We start from the raw sequence: 22,132 nt of genomic DNA, 5'->3' as shown, positions 1-22,132 counted from the left end.
GTTTACCTGACTTATTAAACCCTGGTTTTAATAATTAGCTCTTTTTCTCTATAGCAAAAAAGTTTTTAAAAGCAGGAACCATTTTCAACATTGGAATATATGGCTAAAGCCAGTAGATTTTATGACAAATGAAAAGTGCTAAACATAGAGAATTAGTTATAGATAATAATTTTTTCTATACTTTAGGAATTGGTTGTTTCCTAAATAGTGAAAATTTTATGTATTTTAACTTTTTCAGAGATATTAAATTGTAAGGTAAGTCCCAACAGTTATTTCCATGATTTTTATTATTTAAGCAGAAGGATGTATAATTTTTAGGTTTATATGTCTTTGTTGCATTGTCAGATTAGAACTGTAGTAACTTCTATGAAAGTCCTAAAGTGCTAACAATTGTCATTTTTTGTTCATTCAGTAGCAACTATGTAGTGCAATTACCAAGAAATAGTTAGCTTTTCTATCCCTTCCAGGCCTTGCCTCCCTCTAAAACATACTTCCAGATAATTCCAAAGAAGAAACAAAATGGAAATTCTCAACTCTTTAGAATAGAACTATAATTAAAGAATGGCATATAGAATTGCAAAACCTATAGGTTAAAGCTAAAGCAATATTAAAAGGGATATTTATAACCTTAAATTCATTATTCACAAACAGAAAAGGTAGAGAAACATTGTGTGTTCATCTCCTGTTCTAGGGTAAAACAGTAATAACAAATGGAACCTCAAGCTTATGGAAAGAATTAGTGAAAATAACAAAAACGAAGCCCTTTTTGAAGAATAAAGCAAGAGCTTATTATTTTGTGAGATTAAAGGTAGATAGATCAATTGAACAGTTCTTCCCTACAGGTGAAAGTCTTCAGTTAAACTGTTTGTCCATATGTGTCCTGATAGTCCTACAGATCATTTCCTCAATTGTGATCAACCCTTGTGGGTCTAATTTAAATTTTACTTATTTTTTTTTTAGTGGTTTTATTTTTGAGAAAATTTCCATTTCATCTCTCCCAATGGATAGTTTATTTCAAGATGTACTGCAGCCTGTTATTGTCAACACTTCAAAAATCCATTCAAAAAGCCATTGATTTCCATTAATAAGTGAGGAAATCAGAATTTGAACCTCAGTGTGTGAAACTCCAGAATTTGAATGTCATACCACTTTCCATTGACCAGGAACTTATGATTCTCTTCCAGGTACCCAAGCTTCCACCTTAAAGATACAGCCCCAATAATTTGGAGGAATGGGATGAGGAGAGGTGTAGGTCTGGCATTTACCAAGGTTTCCTAGCTTCCTTCTAGGAAGCTTTTGCTATTGGTGGCTCCTAAATGTTCCTTATGTCACCAACTCTTTTAGTGGATGGTACAATGCCAATGCAACGACAGCTATTTGTAGAAATAGGTTCCTAGTCATCATGGGTCTCCTTCTGAAAGGGAATTTTTTTCCAAAATTTCAAATTTCCCTTAACATGTGGCTTCATCTTCTATTCTTATGGTCTATGGAAGTCACAGAGAAAGCGACTCTGGCTGTTACTGTAATTTCAGCCCATCCTGTAGTCGATATCTATAATTTCTGTTGTGAAGCATGCAAGCATTTCTTTGAACTGAATCTGTTATAGCTTGGTGGTCCAGGTCATTACTTGCAAATTGATGAGTCCTGTTTTAGCCACAAAATCAAGTATCATTATGGTCATGTTCTGGATAAGGAAATCTGGGCTTTTAGTATTGTAGGTACTAACCATTATACAGTTATTGGTTATTTAGAAATTGTTGGTGACCATTCTGCCCAAACATTGCTTCCTATTTTGCAACATGTAATTCAGCCTAATTCTACCATTCACTTTGATGGACTGTGTATAATAATTTTGAGTACATCCAGTCCTATGGGAACAAATGTAAAGCAAAGTGTGAGACCATGAGACCATTGAGATATGTTAGACTCATATTTGACTGAATTTATGTGGCATTTTCAATTTGAACATAATGCTTTCATTTCTCTTTTATTGTACATATCAGAACAATTTTCTGTTAACTAATGTGATATTTTGAGTTTCATGTTTTAGTACTGTTTGTAACAGGGACAAATTCTTCAATTGAATACATCTAAGACAAATTGTTCAGTTGGTTCAATAAATCTTTCACCTAGAAACGAGTACAAATAAACTACACAAGGATTGGAAAAGGAGACAAGTAAAGATCCAGGGGAGATTCTATAAGAACATTTTTATGTTATAATCTTATACCAATGAAATATATTTTATCTAAAAAGGAAGTAGAAAACTTAAAATTTTGAGTGCCTCTATTAAAATTGTGGTCAGAGATTATTTCTGAAGAAGTCATTGGGCCCAGAAAGCTTTGGCAGAAAATTTTGACAAATCTGTGAGGAACAGACAATTCACATCTCATATCTACTGGTCCAGAGTATTCAGAAAGATGAGGCTTCATTTTATGACGCAAACTTTACTATGAAGTTCTATAGCACAAGAAGAAAACATAGTCCAGTTTTACTCCTGAACATGGATTCCTTTCATGAATGTAAGGCTGGTTCAGTATTAACAATTATATTTGACTGTGCTAACAGCAAAAAGGTGAAAAATAGTATGATTGCCTTAGTAGATGCCAAGTAAAGATTTGTTAAAATTAACCAGCCATTCATGGAAAAAATAATAGGAGGGAAATGCCTTGAACCTTATAAAGGGTAGCTATGGAAACCAGTTAAAAATATTATATTTAATTGCAAATATTTCCATTAAAGTTGAGAATTAGTGCTATTAATAAATGCTGCTGTTTAGAGCATTGATGACAGTCTTGGGTAATATAGTGAGACAAAAAAAATGTAATGATTGGTAAATGAGAACCTAATAGAATTAACTTGCCAAACTGCTGAATGAAGAAGGAAATTTACCAACTGCCTCATATAAGTATAACATACTCTAGTAGCTTTCTTATACATCAATAACCAATTAGAAAATATAATGAGAAAAAGGTTTCTTCACATATGGTAGTTATTTAAAAGTAAGTCAGTACTTAAGAATAAGCCTAAAAAGAAATTTTTAAGATGCTTATGAAGAAAAGGACAGAAAAAGAAAACATGAGTCACCAATGATATACCATGTTCCTAGACAGGAGAACTTGGTTCTTTTCAAATCACTATACAGTACAAATTCAGAATACTTAAAATTTCAACTGGATTTTTTAAGGAAATAGAAAAGCTGCGAACACACCTTAGAGTACAGTATTCCATTGTTTATGACTTAGAAAATGCAATTTTAAGTAGTTTTAATAGACAATAGCTATTTTACTTTTTCTTTCAGTCTCTCTCTATCCTCCCCACCAATGAAGTAAATCTATAGCAGCCTACTACAGAAGATAGTTTTGAATAACAGATAATGTGTGTTGGTTTATTCACTTACTTTTTTGGCTACTAATATTTTGTTATTAGGCCAAACTTGATTCAAGATTAACTTGTTTTAAGCAGTTGTTTCCTAGGAGATTTTGCAGTACATATGCAAAGAAATTGTTGGTTTATCCATTTTAGCTAAACAAGGCCCAATGTGTCAGATTCCAAACAATTTATGTGACTTATATTTAAACAGCTACCATTGTTCCATTACATAAGAAATTATAAGGAAGAAACCAAGAATAAAGGAAATAGAAGTAGTAACCAAAGGCAAAATAGAATATTACTTTTCTGAACTTAAAAAAAGACCTGTTTATACGTTTTTAAAAAGTCTCACAGAATACTTGCCAAAGTAGAGACCCACTCTTAGACACGTTATGGTAGATATTTTTCATCAGAATAAAAATTGTACAGTTTCCTATGTAAAACTAAAAAAAGGCTGCTTTTTGATTTTTTAATAATGTTAAATGTCAGAAGACAGTAAGTTAATGTCCACATTTTGAGTTTCATTTTTTGCTACTGGTTTAGTTTTTTTCTAAGTGATAATTCTTTTAAAAAATATTTGAATACTACATATGTATATGACGTGAAAGTAAAGTCCTTCTGTTTACCTTCTCCTTCACTTCCTTTCAATCTTGGCCTCCAGAGGTAATTGCTTTTAACTTTGGAATGTATCTTTTTCCATATACTTAACATACACAAAATGATTTTTTTTATTTTCACGTTTAATAACAAAATAATGATGATACTATACATACTATGCAATTTATAGATATCTAGATAATCTGACTAAAGAAAATAAGAAAGACATTTAGTCACCACAAAGATAAACCCATATTCAGGAATATGAAATTATGCTGTATGTTCTTGGCCCTTAAATATATGTATAAATATAAGACAAAGAAAAGAACAAAAAAAGAAAAAACAAACAAAAGATATGCATAAATAATTAAGTCCTGAGGAAAACCTTCATCTTTGAGAGTCATATGACTGATTGCCTAGGCCATATTATTGGACTTAAATTAACATACATTATAAGATCTGAGGTCTCCTTTAGAAGTGGCTGATTTCTGAAAGAAACTTTAAAAGTAAGGGATATCTTTTTCTCATTTTTGTGAAATGAATGCCTTTATATTGAATAAAAGAAATTCTGTGGCAGAGCTCTTTGTTAGGCAGGCCTATGAACACACTGAAAAGTTTACTTTAATATTCTTGAAAATATATTTAATTTAAAATGGTAGCTGCAGCAATAGCAACTGAAACAATTGAATATCACATCTATACCTTAGTAAAAGACTGAAAGGAAATACAACCAAATATTCATGTGATAATGAATATTTTTCTTTTTCTTTTTATTCTACTTTTTCTTTTTATTCTACTTTTTATTTTCAATTTTCCTTTAAATATATATTTGGGCAAAATATGTAATCAAGCACTTTATATAAGCAGACAAATGATTAATAATTTCAGTGACAAATGTTGATACCAACAGGTTAACATTTTTATCAGATTATTAGAGATTAACAGAATATGGAATTAAGTATTTCAAAAAGTAATATATGAGCATGCCTCTGCACTGCTGTTGTGCCTACATTCATAAGTAGTATTGGCAAGGGAGCTTTTATGATTTACAGATATGCCCACTTTATAATTTCAGTGAGAAAATGAAGTGTGGTTACAACTATTTTAAAAAATAACACAAAACACAAGCTCAGGAATGTACTGATAATATCAGCAGCACCCACAGTTCTAGGAGGAAACCAGCTAACCTAGTTAAGAGTATTTACATCTGGATATTGAGTTCAGGGGCCACTTAAGTTTTCATTAAGATTTTCTATATTTTCCAAGTATATATTTTATAATCAGCTTAACTTAAATTTTTTACTCATATCTTCTGAGGATCCTGTTATCTGTGGGTTTCTTGTTATGTGTGCATGGGTTATTTTTAAACGTTATATTGCCACTTGATTTCATTTTCTTTCTTTTTTTGTTTTTTTCAGGCCAAGATAGCCAGGTTAACCAAACGGTTTGGAGCAGCCAAAGAAGATCTTAAAAAAAGACAAGAAGTAAGAATTTTTATTCTTGCATAATTAATGTTTAGCTCTATGTGGTAATCTTGGGAAATACTGGATTAGAAGGAAAATCTTTTATTACAAGTCTTAAGTTTGCTTTTATACTATGTACTCCTATATGTTATTTCTGGGTCTACAGCTCTAGAACTAATTAATTCTCACTATTCCCATATTGCAACATTTATATTATTTTATGTTATGGTATTCTCAAATCTGTATTTTTTATACGTCTTTAAAATTATGTTTTTGGGATTTGTTTTACCTTGTTTCTTTTATATTTTTGCCAGTTTTCTAGTCTAGTCTCTGATTTTCCTCAAGGTATTTCAGTATTCCACAGCTTGTAGCATTCCTATTCTTAGCCTCTTTTCTTCCTTGTGTAGTCAGTCCTCTGTTATGCTCTAATTGTAATATTTAGGGATTAGATTAAGTCACTTTATTGCCTTAAACACTGCAAATGTTTTTTAGTATATAGCATTAAGTTCAAATATCACAGCATAAATTGTCTTCTTTTAACAAATTTGCTTTGTTTTTTTTGTTGTTGTTTGCCTTATTTATTATCTTGTCATTCTTCTATTTTTTTTATTATTTATTCATTTTTTAACATAGCACTTGTATGTTGCATTGTAGTTTTAAGTTGGATTTCTTTACTTTTCCTCTTGAATTTTTTTGAGGAAGTTACATTTCTTTGTCTTTTTAGCTCCATTGTCTGGCACATAGTAATTGCCAATAACAATAATAATTTCAATAGTTATTATTCCTAGAGATTTTTCCATATTGATGCATTTTCATATCTTCTTTACTTCTTAAAATAAATTTTAGTTTAAAGTAATTGTAGACTCATGAGAAGTTGCAACAACTATACATAGACATAATCCTATAAACTCTTTACCTAGTTTGTCTTAGTAGTTAAGTCTTATATCAGTGTAGGATAGTATCAAAACCAAAAACTTGATACAACTTTGTTAAGTAGTTTATAGTTCTTATTAGTGGTCACCAGTTTTTATGTGAATTCATTGTATATGTGTGTGCATGCTTGTCTGTGTGTCTAGTTCTATGCAATTTGATCATGTGTATAGATTTATGTAGCCCCCATGCACCACAGTTAAGATATAGAACTGTTTTGTCACCATAAAGGGACCTTCTCATGTTATCCTTTTATGGTTTTACCCTCACTAATCTGTTCTCCCTCTCCCTCTCTTTTTTACTACTTAAGCCAACTGATAGTTGTTTTTTGTCTTTATTCTGTAAAGACTAATCTCATCAAACATTTTTGTTTGGTCAGACTCAAAGATTTTTTTCATTATAGTCTTCTTAAATGATGTAATTAACTGTCTATTTCTAAACTCCATTTCTTAGTTTTGTTTCTTTGTTATAATGTAAAAGCTGAGCTATTTCATTTTTTATATTAGAATATGGGTGTAAACCTTTTATTTAAAAAAATCTAATTTTGCTATGTCTGAATCAAACATTTGTCTTTGAAACTTTTCTATTTGTTTTGTACAGTATGAATTTCCACTTTTTTTTCTTTCATTCCTGTCAGAACTAAGCAGTGTCCAGCCCACTGTGTACTTTTCAGTTTTAGTGCATGTCAAATTTGTTCTCAAAACTACTTTCCAGTTCTTCTTGTCTATTAGGCAAACACTCTAAGGAAGAAAGATGAAAGTATTGTGGTCCCTGAAGAGTTTCCATTTTGGAGAACTAGAAGTAGTATTGAAACAAGGAATAAATACTATATATTATAATTCCTTAAGATTGGAAATGATTAACTTGATGAGTTAGGGTGCGTGGTACTTAAAGAAAAATGTTAAAGTGGTCTTGAATCTTTGAAATTTTGTGCCTTTTTTTATTAGCTTGTGGTTAATGTTATCTTTCTGCCTATTCTTGTTAATATTTTTCTCCTTTCCAGTCAGATTTTTAGAAAGTCCAAGAATTTTTTTCTTTCATTTCTTAATTCCTACAAAGGTGACTTATATGCATGGAATGTACTCCTGCTGATTTTTTAAAGTATACTTGATTACGTATAACCGTTTTAATTGTCAGTTATCACACTGCCTCATGTTTGTTTATGATGATTTAAATTCTTTATTGTCCTTCATTGTCTCTTTAGACAATGTAGTTTTTGACTTAAAGTCTGTTTTGTCTTACATAAATATGGCCACCCTTACTCTCTTCATTACTAGTTGCCTGAAATATCTTTTCCATCCTTTCCCTTTCATTCTCTGTGTGTCTTTAATCTAAAGTGAGGCTATTATGGACAGCATATGGTTGGATTTTTTTGTGTGTGTGTGTGTGCATTAAGCTAATCTATGTTTTGATTGGGTAGTTTCTTCCATTTGCATTTAAAGTAATTACTAATTAGACGGGACTTACTATTTTCATTTTGCCTTTTTTTATTATTTTGTTCCTCTCTTGATCCCTTTACATTTTGAAGTTATAACTATATAAATATAGATATAGATATATTTATATCTGTTTTAATCTGTTAATAACATAACTTTAATCACATACCAGAGCTCTACTCCTTTACATCTGTCTTACCACAACCTGATGTTATTGATGCCACATCCCACATTTTTATATTGTGTATTCATTAACATATTTTAATAGTTATTTTTAATGCTTTTGTCTTTTAAATTCTATACCAGAATTAAAAGTTATTTATGCACTAATATAACAAGAATTCAGGATTCTGTATTTGTCTCTGTATTAACTTTTACTAGAGAGGTTTACATTTTTGTATAGTTACGTTATTGTGTAGTATGCTTTCATTTACAATTGAATGGCTTCATTTAGCAACTTCTTATAGGACTGGTCTAGTGGTGATGAATTTCTTCATATTTTCTTTCTCTGGTAAAGTCTTAATTTCTCCATTTTTGAGGGACAGTATTGCTGGATATAGTATTCTTGATTGTCAGTTCTTTCATTAAGCACTTTGAATATAGCATTTCACTCCTTTAGGCCTGCAGGGTTTCTGCTGAAAAATCTGCTCATAATGTTATGAGAACTCCCTTGTATATTATAAATCACTTTTCTCTTGCTACTTTTAAGATTATTTAACTGTAACTCTGACAGCTTGATTATAATGTATCTTAGTGTAGGTGTTTTGGGGTTAATGATAGAGTTATTTGAGCTGCTTTAATTTATTTTTTATCTCCTCCTTCCAATTTGGGAGGAGTCAGCAATTATTTCTATAAATGGGCTCCCTGCCCCTTTCTGTCTGTCTGTCTTCCCTCATGCATATATATTGGTTGGCCTATTGTGTCCCATAAGTCCTTTAGGCTCTCTTTGCTTTTCTTCATTTCTTCATTCTTTTTTCTTTTTGTTCCTCTGGTGGCTTGGTAATTTCAACTGACCTGTCTTCAGAATTGCTGACTTATTCTTCTACTTGATCCAATCTGCTTTTGATCCCCTACAGAGAATTTTTATTTCCATTGTATTCTTTAGCTTCAGAATTTGTATTTGATTCTTTTTTTATAGTTTCCATATCTTTGTTGATATTCTCATTTTATTCATGTCCCATTTTCCTGATTTCTTATTTCACTTCTCTCTTCTCTTCTCTTCTCTTCTCTTCTCTTCTCTTCTCTTCTCTTCTCTTCTCTTCTCTTCTCTTCTCTTCTCTTCTCTTCTCCTCCTTCCTTTCCTTCCTTTCCTTTCCTTCTCCTTCCCCTTTTTCTTTCCCTTTCCCTTCTTTTTTCCTCTTGTTTTGAGACAGGGTCTTGCTATATTGCCTGGGTTAGAGTACAGTGGTGTCATAGCTCACTGCAACCTCAGACTCCTGCCTCAGCCTCCCAAAGTGCTAGGATTACAGGCGTGAGCCACCATGTTCAGCTTTACTTAGTTTTCTATCTGTGTTCTTCTTTTTTTTTTTTTTTTTAACCTCATTGGGTATTTTAATGACAGTTATTTTGAATTCTGTGGTGGATAATTTATAGATCTCTGTTTCTTTATGATTTATTTCTAGAGATTTATTTCTCTGATTGGGTAATATTTCCATTTTTCTTTGTATGCCTTTTTATCTTTTGTTGAAATTTGACCATTTGAAAAAAACAGACCCTTTCTCCAAGTCTCTTTATACGGTCTTTCTACACAGAAAGATCTTCACTAATCATCCTGGCTAGAGATTCTGTGGGCCTCTAAAACCTTATTTTAGAGGTGTGTCATCTTTGGACTTTTGCTCGGGCTACAATTTCCCATCTGAAGAGGTTTGACTGATTTTACTCTGGAGCTCCCCCTAGTGTCTGTCTTTGGTATTGCAGCCTCCGATGTTTAAGCAAACAGGGTTTTTTTTTGTTTTGTTTTGTTTTGGCACTCCCTATGCTATCTGCCTGTATTTCTGCAATTTCTCTGGTGCCATAGCAAGCTCGGGGGCTTGCCTTTGTTCTCTGAGGCCCACTAGGTGACCGAAGTGATCAGGGGCATCTGCTCAATGTAATTCTAAGCACTAATCACTTTTGGTTTAATATCTGTCATTCCTACATTTGATTTAATTTTAAGTGGAGTTATGTTATTTATTCCTATCATTTTAAGAAAGAAATGATTCTAGTATTATTGATGATAGAGGCCTAAATAATGGCAATTAATACATACGTCTTAAATTCCATTTCTATATTTCCTGGTTTTGGGGAAAAAGGTGAAATAAGTTGTTACTGAAGCTTAGAATTTTGACATCTTTTTATGAAATTATTTAAGTCCCATAGTGGCAGGTAGTATGTTTTCAAATAAAATCTTACAAATTATTTTGATTGAGAATTTTGATTTGTGACCTTGGACACCATTTAGCTTTGTTTGTTGGATTCTGGTACTAACGTGCTTGTTATGCCTGCTACATATATAGTAGGCATTTACTAGCTATTTGTTGAATGAATGACTCTAATTATTCTCTAGATTTATTAATATATTGTTAATGTTTATTGAGCCCGTATAGCATGTGAGCCATTTTCACATTCTTTATCTTATTTAATCTTTACAAGAACACTTAGATGTAGGAATTATTTTATTTATCTTTCAAATCATAAGCAGTTGCTTTCAGCAGAGTAAATTATTTACTTGAGATACAACTAACCAGTGGCAAAGCCAAGATTCAAATTCTTATCTCAGTTGGTGATGTTTTCTACTATATTATAAAAGTAACAGATCATATATTGACAAAGCATTTAAAGGTCTTTTATATATTTTTAAGATTCCTCATATGTTCAGTTTTATTTTTACTTTGATGTTTTTCCCCCTAGAATCCACCAAACCCACCTCTATCACCAGGAAAGTCTATAAATGATGTCAACAGCAATAATAGTATGCCTTACAGGTGAGAATTATAAGTGGTCTGTTTGTCTAGTTTTTACATAGCAGAACAGAGTTCTGATTTTCTTTATTTTATAGAAGAATCTTGGAATGTAATCATATGTATTTATGTAGAGATAAGTGTTTGATATACGTAAGTATATTTCCTACTTTGTTATATTGTTCATCTATGGATGTTACTTTTACTTCATTATTGTAAGGCTTTCATTGGTCACTACATAAGTTTCAGCCACTTGTCATAAATAGTGTTCTCTCAAATAATGGAGAAATGTTTCTGTTAGGGGTGAGAAAGACTAATGTCTATATATTAGGGCCTAAGTTTGGTCTTCAAGGTAAGTATTGTTATTAGAATAAAAGAAGAAGGCTCTTCACTAATGCTATAGAACCCAGCATTTAGAAGTCTGTGTGCCAGCTATGCCTCAGTGCATTTGCTTGCAATTTAGGGTTGCAAAACCCAAGTCTATCCACCCCTTTTCCATTTGTGCCACTGCTTTTTCTATACATTAATTGGTGTCCCCCAGAGTGGCATACCATTGACTATTTGTGTGTATATATATTTCATAGAAATGCAGGCACAGTGAGACAGATGCTGGAGTCCAAAAGAAATGTAAGCGAGAGTGCACCACCATCCTTTCAAACTCCTATGAATACAGGTAACTTTTTAAAACACTAAAATACATTTTCTTAGGAATTGAAAGCTTTGGTTCTCTTTTCTTACATTCTTTTGTGGTTGAAATGGATTTAAAAACTGGGCACATTGGTCTAAGTACAAAATTTTATTAAAAATTCAGAATCGAGCTGGGTGTAGTGGCACACACCTACAGTGCCAGCTACTCAGGAGGCTGAGTTGGAAGGATTGCTTGATCCTAGGAACTCAAATCCAGCCTGGGCAACATAGTGAGACTCTGTCTCTTAAAAAAAATTCAGGATCACAGATAAGTATGCATGAAAATACAGTATAGATACTCAAATCTCTATCATAGTAGTTCTCAAACTTTCTTGTTTCCAGATCCCTTTACAATCTTAAGAAATTATTAAGAACCCCAAAGAGCTTTTATTTGTGTTATGTCAATTGATATTTACTATCAGTGAAACAAAACAAATTAAATAGAAATTAAAATGAATTTTTAAAATGTTTATTCATTTAAGCATAATAAGCCCATAATATCTAACACAAAAACACTTTTTTAATGAAAAAGAATTGTATCTTCCAAGCTTAAAAATATCAGTGGAAAGAATGTTACTGTCTTATATTTTAAAATCTCTTTAATATTTTGCTTAAGACAGCTAAGATAGCTTAGCTGGATTCTCATCTTTATCTACTTTCAGTCTGTTTTAATATGTTGATTTGGCTGAAGTATATGAAGGAAATCCAGGCTCATATAAATATATAGGTGCAAAGCACCGGTCCTTATAGATAATTATGGATATTATTTGATACTGTTAATTATTAGTTTCTTTAAAGGCTAGTTGCAAAATGGAATCTGAAATCATACTGATGAACCTTTCTGACTCTTCCATTAATATCCATTCATCTACCTTGCACTTGGGTGGATCTTATGCTAATATCATTCATTAATTATTTGAAAAATATTCCAAATCTTTCAAATTATGCAAATCTTCCAAATGTTGATACATTTCATTAATAATTTTTTTCAATCATATTAATTTCACTATCAGTTCTTCTTAGAAAACTCTTTAGGGATTTAGGAAGCTGTCATTTCATGCTCCCAATGACAGATGTAAGTTTTCCCCAAAGTTCTAATGTTTGTTTTTAAAGCTTGAATTTTAGTATTGCCAATAAATACTGTTGGGTTTTTTCTTTGAAGTGACTGCCTTACTTGTTTTATTTTTAAGAAAAAATCTGTAAAATACTTAAATGTGAATAATCAGTATATCTGTAAGTCATTGTTTTAAGTAAAAATAGTCTACCTAGAAAAAGGATGCTAGTTTAGCTTATAATTCAGTCGCACAAGCACTTTTCCTTGAATCAACCAAGCAGAATCTACTACTGCTTTGGTATGTAGCAGTAGTGTTTTTTTAAGTACTGCCTGTTTGTTCATACAGAATATTAAGAAGAACTCTTACTCAAGTTTGAAATATAATAAAATTAATAGTTTTTACTGTTTCATCATGGACATTCTTAAGTGAAACAGACTTTGTCTTTTACTGTAAGCATGAAGAATGCAGTGACAGTTGATCTCTACACTACCTTGATTTTTGTACTAAGGCATCAGAAGTTTTGCGTATCATTGCTTTTGCTCCATCAATACAAATGTGCACTCATTTAAAAAGTCAAATGATGTCATTATTGTTATGAAAATAGTCTTGACATTGCAGACTCCCTGAAAGAGTCTCAGAAAACCCTAAGCATCCCCCTGGACCATATTTAGAGAATTGTTATTTTAGTGTGCCTGTGATTTTGGAAAAACTATACACCAATGAGAAAGACATTTGGTCTTGTATTTCAAAACTGTTCCAATAAGAATAAACACAACTAGTTGAAGCAAAATTACTGTAAAACTCTAGTGACTAGCATTTCGAGTTCTTCTGCTCTTTTGTATATGCTTCCTCGTTTCTTAATTCATCTCTCATCTTCACTCAGTGCTGTCTTCCATAACATAAAATGTTGATAGTGTTAATAGAGGGAAGCTTCCCTCAATAGTTCTTCTCCTAGGGAATTTAGTAAAACTCATTCACAGACACAGGTTTTACATGGCCTCAATGATAAAATACGATGATTAAGTTTGCCTATTATTCATTAATGGTCTTGATTGTTTCTAGATTTACTATTTGAGATTATATATTACTGGTGTTGTAATGCATTTGTAATGTTTTTAGCATAGTTTCAAAAATATCTATACATTTTTACTTAATTAGTTTTCAGTATATTTTTGATTGTTTTTCCAGTTAGCTACTCTGAAGGATTGTAACAAATTTTAGAGACTATTTTGATACCCAGATAGCTGTCTTCCATGGTAATCATAAATCATGTGTGGTTTTCATTATATACCAAGTATACAAAGCAAAATGCTTCTAAGAATTTAAGAATGTCCAGAATTTAAATCTGGAAAAAATTTTATTATAAAGACTTTACTGTACTTAATGCAATGTATTATCTTAGCTGATAAATTGAGATAGCCATTTAAATTGAGACTTCTGTTTTTTTTCTGTAGTATCTTCAACCAATCTTGTCACTCCTCCAACAGTTGTCAGTAGTCAACCTAAATTGCAGACTCCAGTGACCTCGGGTTCTCTGACAACGACGACAGTTCTTCCAGCACCCAGCACAGCTACAGTAGTTGCTACTGCTCAGGTGCCTAGTGGAAATCCCCAACCTACAATCTCCTTACAACCTTTGCCAGTGATTTTGCACGTACCCGTTGCGGTATCCTCCCAGCCTCAGCTACTGCAAAGCCATCCAGGGACTTTGGTGACAAATCAACCATCTGGCAATGTTGAATTCATTTCTGTGCAAAGCCCACCTGCAGTGAGTGGTCTTACCAAAAATCCAGTATCCTTGCCATCCTTGCCAAATCCCACAAAACCAAACAACGTTCCTTCTGTGCCCAGTCCTAGTATTCAGAGGAACCCTCCTGCCAGTGCTGCACCATTAGGAACAACACTTGCTGTGCAGGCTGTTCCAACAGCACATTCTATTGTACAAGCCACAAGGACTTCTTTACCCACAGTAGGTCCATCAGGACTCTATAGTCCACCAAATAATCGAGGTCCTATACAGATGAAAATTCCAATTTCTGCATTTAGTACTTCATCTCCTGCAGAACAGAACAGTACTGCCACCCCAAGAATTGGTAAGTCACCGCGTAGATTTAATAATAGAAATGCGAGCATGCCTTTAAATGGCTGTACTTTTTTTGGTTAAGTGGCTAGCATTATTTGAAGAACAAAATAGAATTGCCTTGAGATTGTTTTTAGTAATTTTTAGATACCTAAGAGAAATGATGTTACAATGAGGTTAAAATATTTTTTATTTGTCATGTAGCCATTAGAAATGTGCTAACTCCCTAAGTGTGTTTTCTCATATAAAATAGCGATGATATTTCAAAGAGTTGTCAAGAAAGTAAATGAGTGGCAGATCAAAATTAATATTGGGCTGAAGCTGAGTATCACCCTCATAGAATGAACATCTGGGATATAAGAATAAATTGGTTTGAGAGGGGGTTTATTTTGAGTGAGAAGTTAGCATTAGCATTTTATCTTTTAGTAATTTTCCTAATTTTGGTGAGTTTTTAATTTTGTCTTTGTAGCAAGAATCATGAATTACTTCTATGATACATTTGCCAGGAGTATCTGAATAAAACATATTTTAAAGTATCTAATTTACATAATATATGCTTATAAGAGAAAAATATAAAGCACATTATCTTCCTTACCCATTTGGGAAAATCCTTTGTGCATTCGTACTCAACATCTTCCAAATTTGAACAATGTAAAAATAGGTTCTTTCCTGTCTCATTTACTATAAAATGTTTGCTTCCTCTTTTTTTTATCTGTGTTTTCCTATATGACATATGATTATGTTTATATTTTACTTAGAAATATTGCAAAAAAGGGAGGACTTGAATTGTATATATGTATTTAAAATCTGCCACACTTTGTTTTCTTTGTTCCTAGAAAACATAATTTGTGTGTATTCTTGAACTTGATTATTCATTTCTGACTTCACATATCTCCACTACTTTTGGAAAGACAGGCAAAGAATGGGTAGATAGCATGTGTATATGAAATTGCTATAGGATCTTGCCTATTGATGTAGTAAATGACCAGGGAGTATATGAAACAGATTCAAAAGTACAAAGTTACTTTTGTAAGTGAGATACACAAGCCTTACTTTTTATTTGTCATGTAGTCATTAGAAATGTGCTAACTCCCTAAGTGTGTTTTCTCATATAAAATAATGATGGTATTTCAAAGAGTTGTCAAGAAAGTAAATGAGTGGCAGATCAAAATTACTACTGGCTGAAGCTGAATATCACCCTCATAGAATGAACATCTGGGATATAAGAATAAACTGATTTTATATGAAAATGCAATTATTAATAATATTTATAATTTAAATGTTTATGTAGTACAAGGACAATGTTTCTTAGTATTATCTGCTACCACATTATTCTTTGGACACTTTCATGTTGCAACACTAAGACATGCTTACTTTTACTTGAGGTCAGTGGATAAGCAAGATTTTTCGGTGACACTTTATTTTTCTGTAGTTTCCTTTTCTTGAAGTCTTAGTATTTTTTAATATGTCAGATGATTTATTGATGGACATTGTTTTATATAATTTTGGAGTTTTTCCTCTTTGGAAGTTTTGAGGCAAAGTTGATACTATTTTTAATTCATGGTCACAAGATGAATTCTATTCCTAACTATAGAAGTTGGAAAACCATGGCTTGAGTAACTTAAAAGACTGTTTTGTTTAATGTTATGAATACTCATACTCTGAACACGTGTACAAATCTTAGAATTATAATTTCATTATTCTGTTCTCTTAAAATTTATGAGCATTTGATAGAACAAAAAGGGTATCATTCTCAAAATTGTGTAGTTGATGCATTCTATTAGTAATATGCATACTATTAGTAATAGTAATATAGTACCTATTACTATTAAACAGTGTGCTTAATATGACTGTTCTTAACTTTTTTATATATAAAATTAATAGTTTTCACAATCATTAATTAGTATAGCATTCTATTAATACTTTTGTGATAATATACTTTTATACTAAAATATGAAATTTTATATTTTAACATGAATATTTAACATATTTTAATGTTTAAATTATGTTAAGGAGATCTTCATTTCAAGTTCCATTTAGAATGCTTACCTACATTTGAAAATGAATAAGTGTGAATTGCAATCTTTATATGTTGTTTTCATGTTAATTAAAATATCATGTAAAAACATATGTTTTTTGATTATATTCAAAAGCTGTAATTTCAAGGGTGCCATAAATGAATGATGTTAAAATAGGCATTTGGCTGTTTAGCTTCCCAAAACCTAGCTGAAGCCAGTTAACAAATTTTGGGTAAATATGAAAGTTGAAGCCAACTGTAATACATCCCTGATATGATAAAGTAGTAATTAGGTTATATAATTAAAAGTTTCTAAGTCCTATACTTATGCAGGTATAATTTACTTTTATTTTTATATTTTTACTTTACTTTTAATAAGAACATATGCTCTATAACTAGACTGCATTCATTTTATTAAGTATAAAATGTCTGATTTCTTTATGTACTAAGGTTGACAGTTGGTATCTCTGACATCTTCTTGTTTTATTTTTATTGTGAAGGTACATCTTCATTCTTGCAAATGCCTGGTTTGGCTTGTGATTATCTTTCAAAATTCTAGAGCAATTTTTGTGAAACCATAGATAAGTCAAAAATTTGTGTCATTTTCAAATATGAGTTCCATCATGGAACCAATGCTGTGCAGTCAGCTCGAAATATCAACGGTTTAGGAAAGATATGGCTGATGAACGCACAGGACATCTATGGTTTGAGAAGTTCCATTCTGGTGATTTTGATCTTGCAAATGAGCCACGTGGGCGACCTGTGACCAGGGTCGCAGAATGATGCGACCATAATGATGTGATCCATAATGATGAGCTGAAAGCTGTAGTGGAAGCAAATCCATCCCAAACCTATGCGTGAATTAGCAGCAAGGTTCTATATTACTATTCCAGCAGTATTGGACCATTTGAAACAAATTGGCAGGGTAAAGAAGCTGGGGATCACATGACTTAAATGAGCATCAGAAGAGAAATCGTCTTGAAGCCTTCCTTTCTTTGCTGTCATGACACAAAGGCAAACCATGTCTACACCATATTGTCCCGTGTGATGAAATATGGATTCTTTTTGATAATAGCAAGCATTGGGCACAAGGGTTGGACAAAGATGAAGTGCTGAAACATAGTGTGAAACCGAATATTCATCAACAAAAAAGCTAATGGTTTCTGTTTGGTGGTTTAGCTCTGCCATTATCCCACTGCCGTTTCATGAAACCTGGTCAATCAATTACAGCAGTATCTACTGCAATCAGTTGGATGAAATGATGAGGATGCTTACAATTAAGCAGCTGAGAGTGGTCAATAGAGACAGACCAGTTCTCTTGCAAGGCAAAGCTCCACCACATGTCCCATAACTAATGCTGCTCAAACCATAGAGACTGGACTTGGAAACTCTCTGTCATCTACCATATTTACCAGACCTCGCACCAACTGAATACCACTTCTTCCTGGCTGTGAACCACTTCTTGCAAGGAAAAATATTCAGTTCTCAACAAGCTGTGAAAAATGCCTTTCATGATTTTATTGCCACTTGCTCTCCAGGCTTCTTTGCTGCTGGCATAAACAAGCTACTCTTAAGATGGCAAAACTGTGTTGATAGTTTAGGTGGATACTTTGATTAATTGTACTTCTTTGAGATATAATAAACTATACTTTTCATTTGAAATCAACATTTCATATTTAATGACCTAATATTATATTTCAATATATACTTATGGATTTTAAGTCAGTATTTTCTGTTTATAGTAAAGTAAATGTACTCCTAGGGGCTGCTTGGAAATTTAGGGCTCAGATTGTGGCTAATTTCATTCATTCATGAACTAGTGAATGCCTATGTTGTTCTAAGGTCCTACAGACACACAGAAATACAAAATAGTCCCTCTTCTCGCCAAGCTTACAATCAAATAGGGAACATTGCCATTCAAGAAGTAATTAATTACAAATATGATGAGTGTTAAGATATACAGGTTTCTTTGAGAGGACATGGGAGATCTGGAAAGGTTTGAGATAATGAATGGAAGAATGGGGGAAGTAGGGGTTAAAGTATTTTTGTGGGGTGTGGGGGGTAGCTAATATTTATAAATCCTGGCCACTATGTGGAGAATGGTTTGGAGGGGTAAGAATGGAGTTAGAACAGTTAGGAAGCTGGAGGTTCTTGTAGTGAGCTAGATGTGAGATGGTGATCATGTAAAAGATGTAAAAGTTATTTAGGAGGTAGAATTGGCAGTACTCGCAGTTTATTGATAAAGTTTAGGTGTGGGTAAGAGAGATGGAGAACTCAAAAGCGGACTCAGATTTCTAAGACTTTTTAAAATGCTAATGCTATTTACCACGCTAGACATTAAAGGAAGAATAGATTTGGGGGAGAGTTTTATATAATTTATATATAATGTATGCTGTCAGGTTTCACTAAATATCTCTTATTCCAAGAATATAAGAAAACTAGAGTTTAAACAAGCAATTACTTCTTCAACCATAATTTCCTTTGAGTTTCTTCAAGGACAGAGTTAAATAAATGAACATTTTACCTTCTATTTTTGTTTCTATAACAATTTTCCAGGCCTACTAAGAGATACTGCTAGTTTACTTCTTATAAAATAGTTTTATGACGATGGTAAAATGTGGTGTTGGTTAAAAGTGACAATAACTTTTAAGGATAACAAGGTAGATAGAGATGTGACCCATATTACATAAGGATTTTAAACTGCAGTTTCTGATTTTTGCATCCTGACCAATTTTGTTGAGTGATAGATTGAGTTATAACTTTTTCCTTTCAGAAGTCATCCAAGGTAGATAACAGTAGAAGAAAACAAAAACAATGTAGTGAAACTGTAAAATGTTACATTAGGAATCAAGGGGCTGGGCACCGTGGTTCAGGTCAGTAATCCTAGTACTTTGGGAGGCCATGGTGGAAGGAGTACAGGAGTTCAAAGACCAGCCTGAGCAAGAGTGAGACCCTGTCTCTACAAAAAATAGAAACATTAGCCAGGCATGGTGATGTGTGTCTATATTCCCAGCTACTTGGGAGGCTGAGGCAATAGGATTGCTTGAGCCCAGGAATTTGAAGTTGTAGTGAGCTATGGTGATGCTACTGTACTCTAGCCATCGTGACAGAATGAGACCCTGTCAAAAAAAGAGAAAAAACATTTGTAATAAAAGTATGGATCCTGCAACTATATAGATCAGAAAAAGAAATAAAAAAAAAAAAAGTATGGAGAATGTTAATTGAAAATATAGAACAATGAATATTGTTATAGTTGTATGAATAATTAACTCATAGCTATGAGACAATTGAGTCTAAGAGTCATGCTAGGTAACAAAATTCATATAATAAATATACTTTAAATTTTATTTTACAATTTTAAAACATTTTATTTTATAATTTTAGAAAATTACAAAAAATATTTTTAAAATATTACTTTTAAAAAATGTGTATTTCTAACATTTTATTCAGCAGTACAAATCTTTCCTGAATCTTGAGGAATTTTTTTAAGAGGATGTTACAATAGAAAATAAAAATGAAACTTTCTCATAATACTTTTTATGTAAAGTTACCTTTTATTTTTATTTAAAAATGAAAGTGGTTCAAAGTCTAATGTATGTGTTTTAACATTATGTATAAGAAAGTTTGGTAGTAAATCACTGATGTTTTGGTAATGTCACTAGTATATCCTAGTACTCACTGTGTAGGATCAGTAATCTGGAATTTGTTTTGTGTTAGTCTTTCAGGAACTTCATAGTCCAAACACATGTTTATTTATAATAATTGAAGTAATTTAAATGTTTTTGAAAAAGTAAATAATGTGTTAATGTAGTCTTCCTACAAAAGGAATTAAAATAATTCAGGCACAAGTAGGGAGAAATTGGAAAGGCTTCATTTTTATTTCTCTACCCTGGAATATCTCTTTTTACCAGTTGAATGTTTATTCTACCTGATTTTTTAGATGTTCAGATTTATATAGGCACCTTTGGAGCTACATAGATAGTTTTATCTTCTATTTTTTTAAAAAAACATTATGGGTTTAGTTTATAGGTGTTATGAAAATTTGCAAATTAAAGTAATGCCTTATTTTGACCAAGAAGGTTTTATCTCCAGAATGAAAGGAGGGGATGTTTCAACATTAGAAAACTCCAGATAATAAGCCACATTACCAAAGAGGAAAAGCTAAGTAATTTCCTCAGTAGATTCAAAAGACATTTGCTAAAATTTAATACCTTCTCTCTTTTTCTCCCTTTAGAAATTGGGGCAAAACATACTTGGTTTATTTTCTGTCCTCTGTTGGAAGTAACTTTATTTTTTCTTTTAACCACAAACTCTGTACAACTTTATTGAAAAATGAAGAAGCAGAGAAAAATCATGTGATTGAACTATTAAGAAATATGCTAGTATATTTCCTCAGAATCACTGCAACTATTTCTACTGAATTTATTACAAATATTTTTGACATACTAAATTTTTTTTCAATGTCTTAAAAGGGCCAGAGTATAGAGGAATTATATTTTGTTTAACCATTTCCTCATGTTAGAATATTTAAGTTATGTTTGAGTTATGTGTATCTTAAGTTATTTCTCCAAGGTGTTCCTTAGGATAGAGTTTAAATTGCTAGGTCAATGGGAAGTTTTTTGATCTATATTGTAAATTTATTGTATTGATCTATATTGTAATATATTGCCTCTCTGCAAAATACTGTAGCAGTGATCTATGAAAGAGTTCATTTACCTATGTGACATGTTGACAGAAAAATAGTTGGGGAAAATTTTATGAATTATTATATGTAAAGCAGCCTAACCTTTCACATTTTATAGATGTTTTAAAAAATTGGTCTTTTCTTTTTTCTTTTCTTTTCTTTTTTTTTCCCCACTTCTTAGAAAACCAGACAAACAAAACAATAGATGCTTCTGTTAACAAGAAAGCAGCTGATAGCACATCACAGGTAAGATTTGTTTCCTTCTGCTTCAAAGTAAAATTCTAATTATAGCCCACAGCATGATGGATGTCCTTCATTATTCTTAGATACAGTGAAAATTGTTGTATGTCTGTTGTTTTTTTTTTTTTACAACTGTCCAGTTTCTTACAGCCTCTTTGTAATGTTTGACGAGAATTAAGATTTTTTTGCTTAGTAGTTCTGTTAGAGATAATGTTATATTTATTATATTAACTAACTGGTTGGATTATACAGTTGACATTCTTGTCATTTCTTCATTTACTATAAAGATTCTCTGCAAAAGGAAAACACATGGAATTTCTTCCAGGTCCAACTTTTTGAGAAGGTCTGACTGGCTTACTTTCACTTACACCGCCCCACCTCTTCTTTACCACTATTTTAGTTTCCTTAAAGGTGATCAGAAATGTCATTTGGGAAGAAGTTTTTTGTTTTTCTGATAGCTTATTAGCACTACGCCAGTCTTGATACTTTTTCATATTAAATATTATCCACCTAGTAATGGAGTAACTACTTTTTCCCTGTATTAACAGTGTTCTTCCTTGTTCTTGCTTTAGGTTTATTAGATTTTTAGCAAAGTCATTAGACTATTGATAGTTTTATTTTGTTTCCTTCCT

The 22,132-nt window shown here is 32.0% G+C and overlaps 1 protein-coding gene across 7 annotated transcripts in view; it reads left to right on the top strand.

Annotated features, from left to right (window-relative positions):
* ATF7IP (activating transcription factor 7 interacting protein) overlaps window positions 1-22,132 on the top strand; it is a 121,076-nt gene that overhangs the window by 72,998 nt on the left and 25,946 nt on the right. For all 7 annotated transcript variants that reach the window (XM_020287619.2, XM_076007638.1, XM_020287618.2 and 4 more), the window contains 5 exons: window positions 5,388-5,453; window positions 10,688-10,761; window positions 11,322-11,410; window positions 13,934-14,572; window positions 21,442-21,506. In XM_020287619.2, coding sequence (XP_020143208.2) covers window positions 5,388-5,453; window positions 10,688-10,761; window positions 11,322-11,410; window positions 13,934-14,572; window positions 21,442-21,506 — 933 coding nt within the window. The remainder of the gene's footprint in view (window positions 1-5,387; window positions 5,454-10,687; window positions 10,762-11,321; window positions 11,411-13,933; window positions 14,573-21,441; window positions 21,507-22,132) is intronic.

The sequence above is a fragment of the Microcebus murinus genome, chromosome 10 (genome assembly GCF_040939455.1).
Source record: "Microcebus murinus isolate Inina chromosome 10, M.murinus_Inina_mat1.0, whole genome shotgun sequence".
Taxonomy (NCBI): Eukaryota; Metazoa; Chordata; class Mammalia; order Primates; family Cheirogaleidae; genus Microcebus; species Microcebus murinus.
Note: the sequence above shows the minus strand (reverse complement) of the source record. Positions and strands in the feature narration are given on the sequence as shown.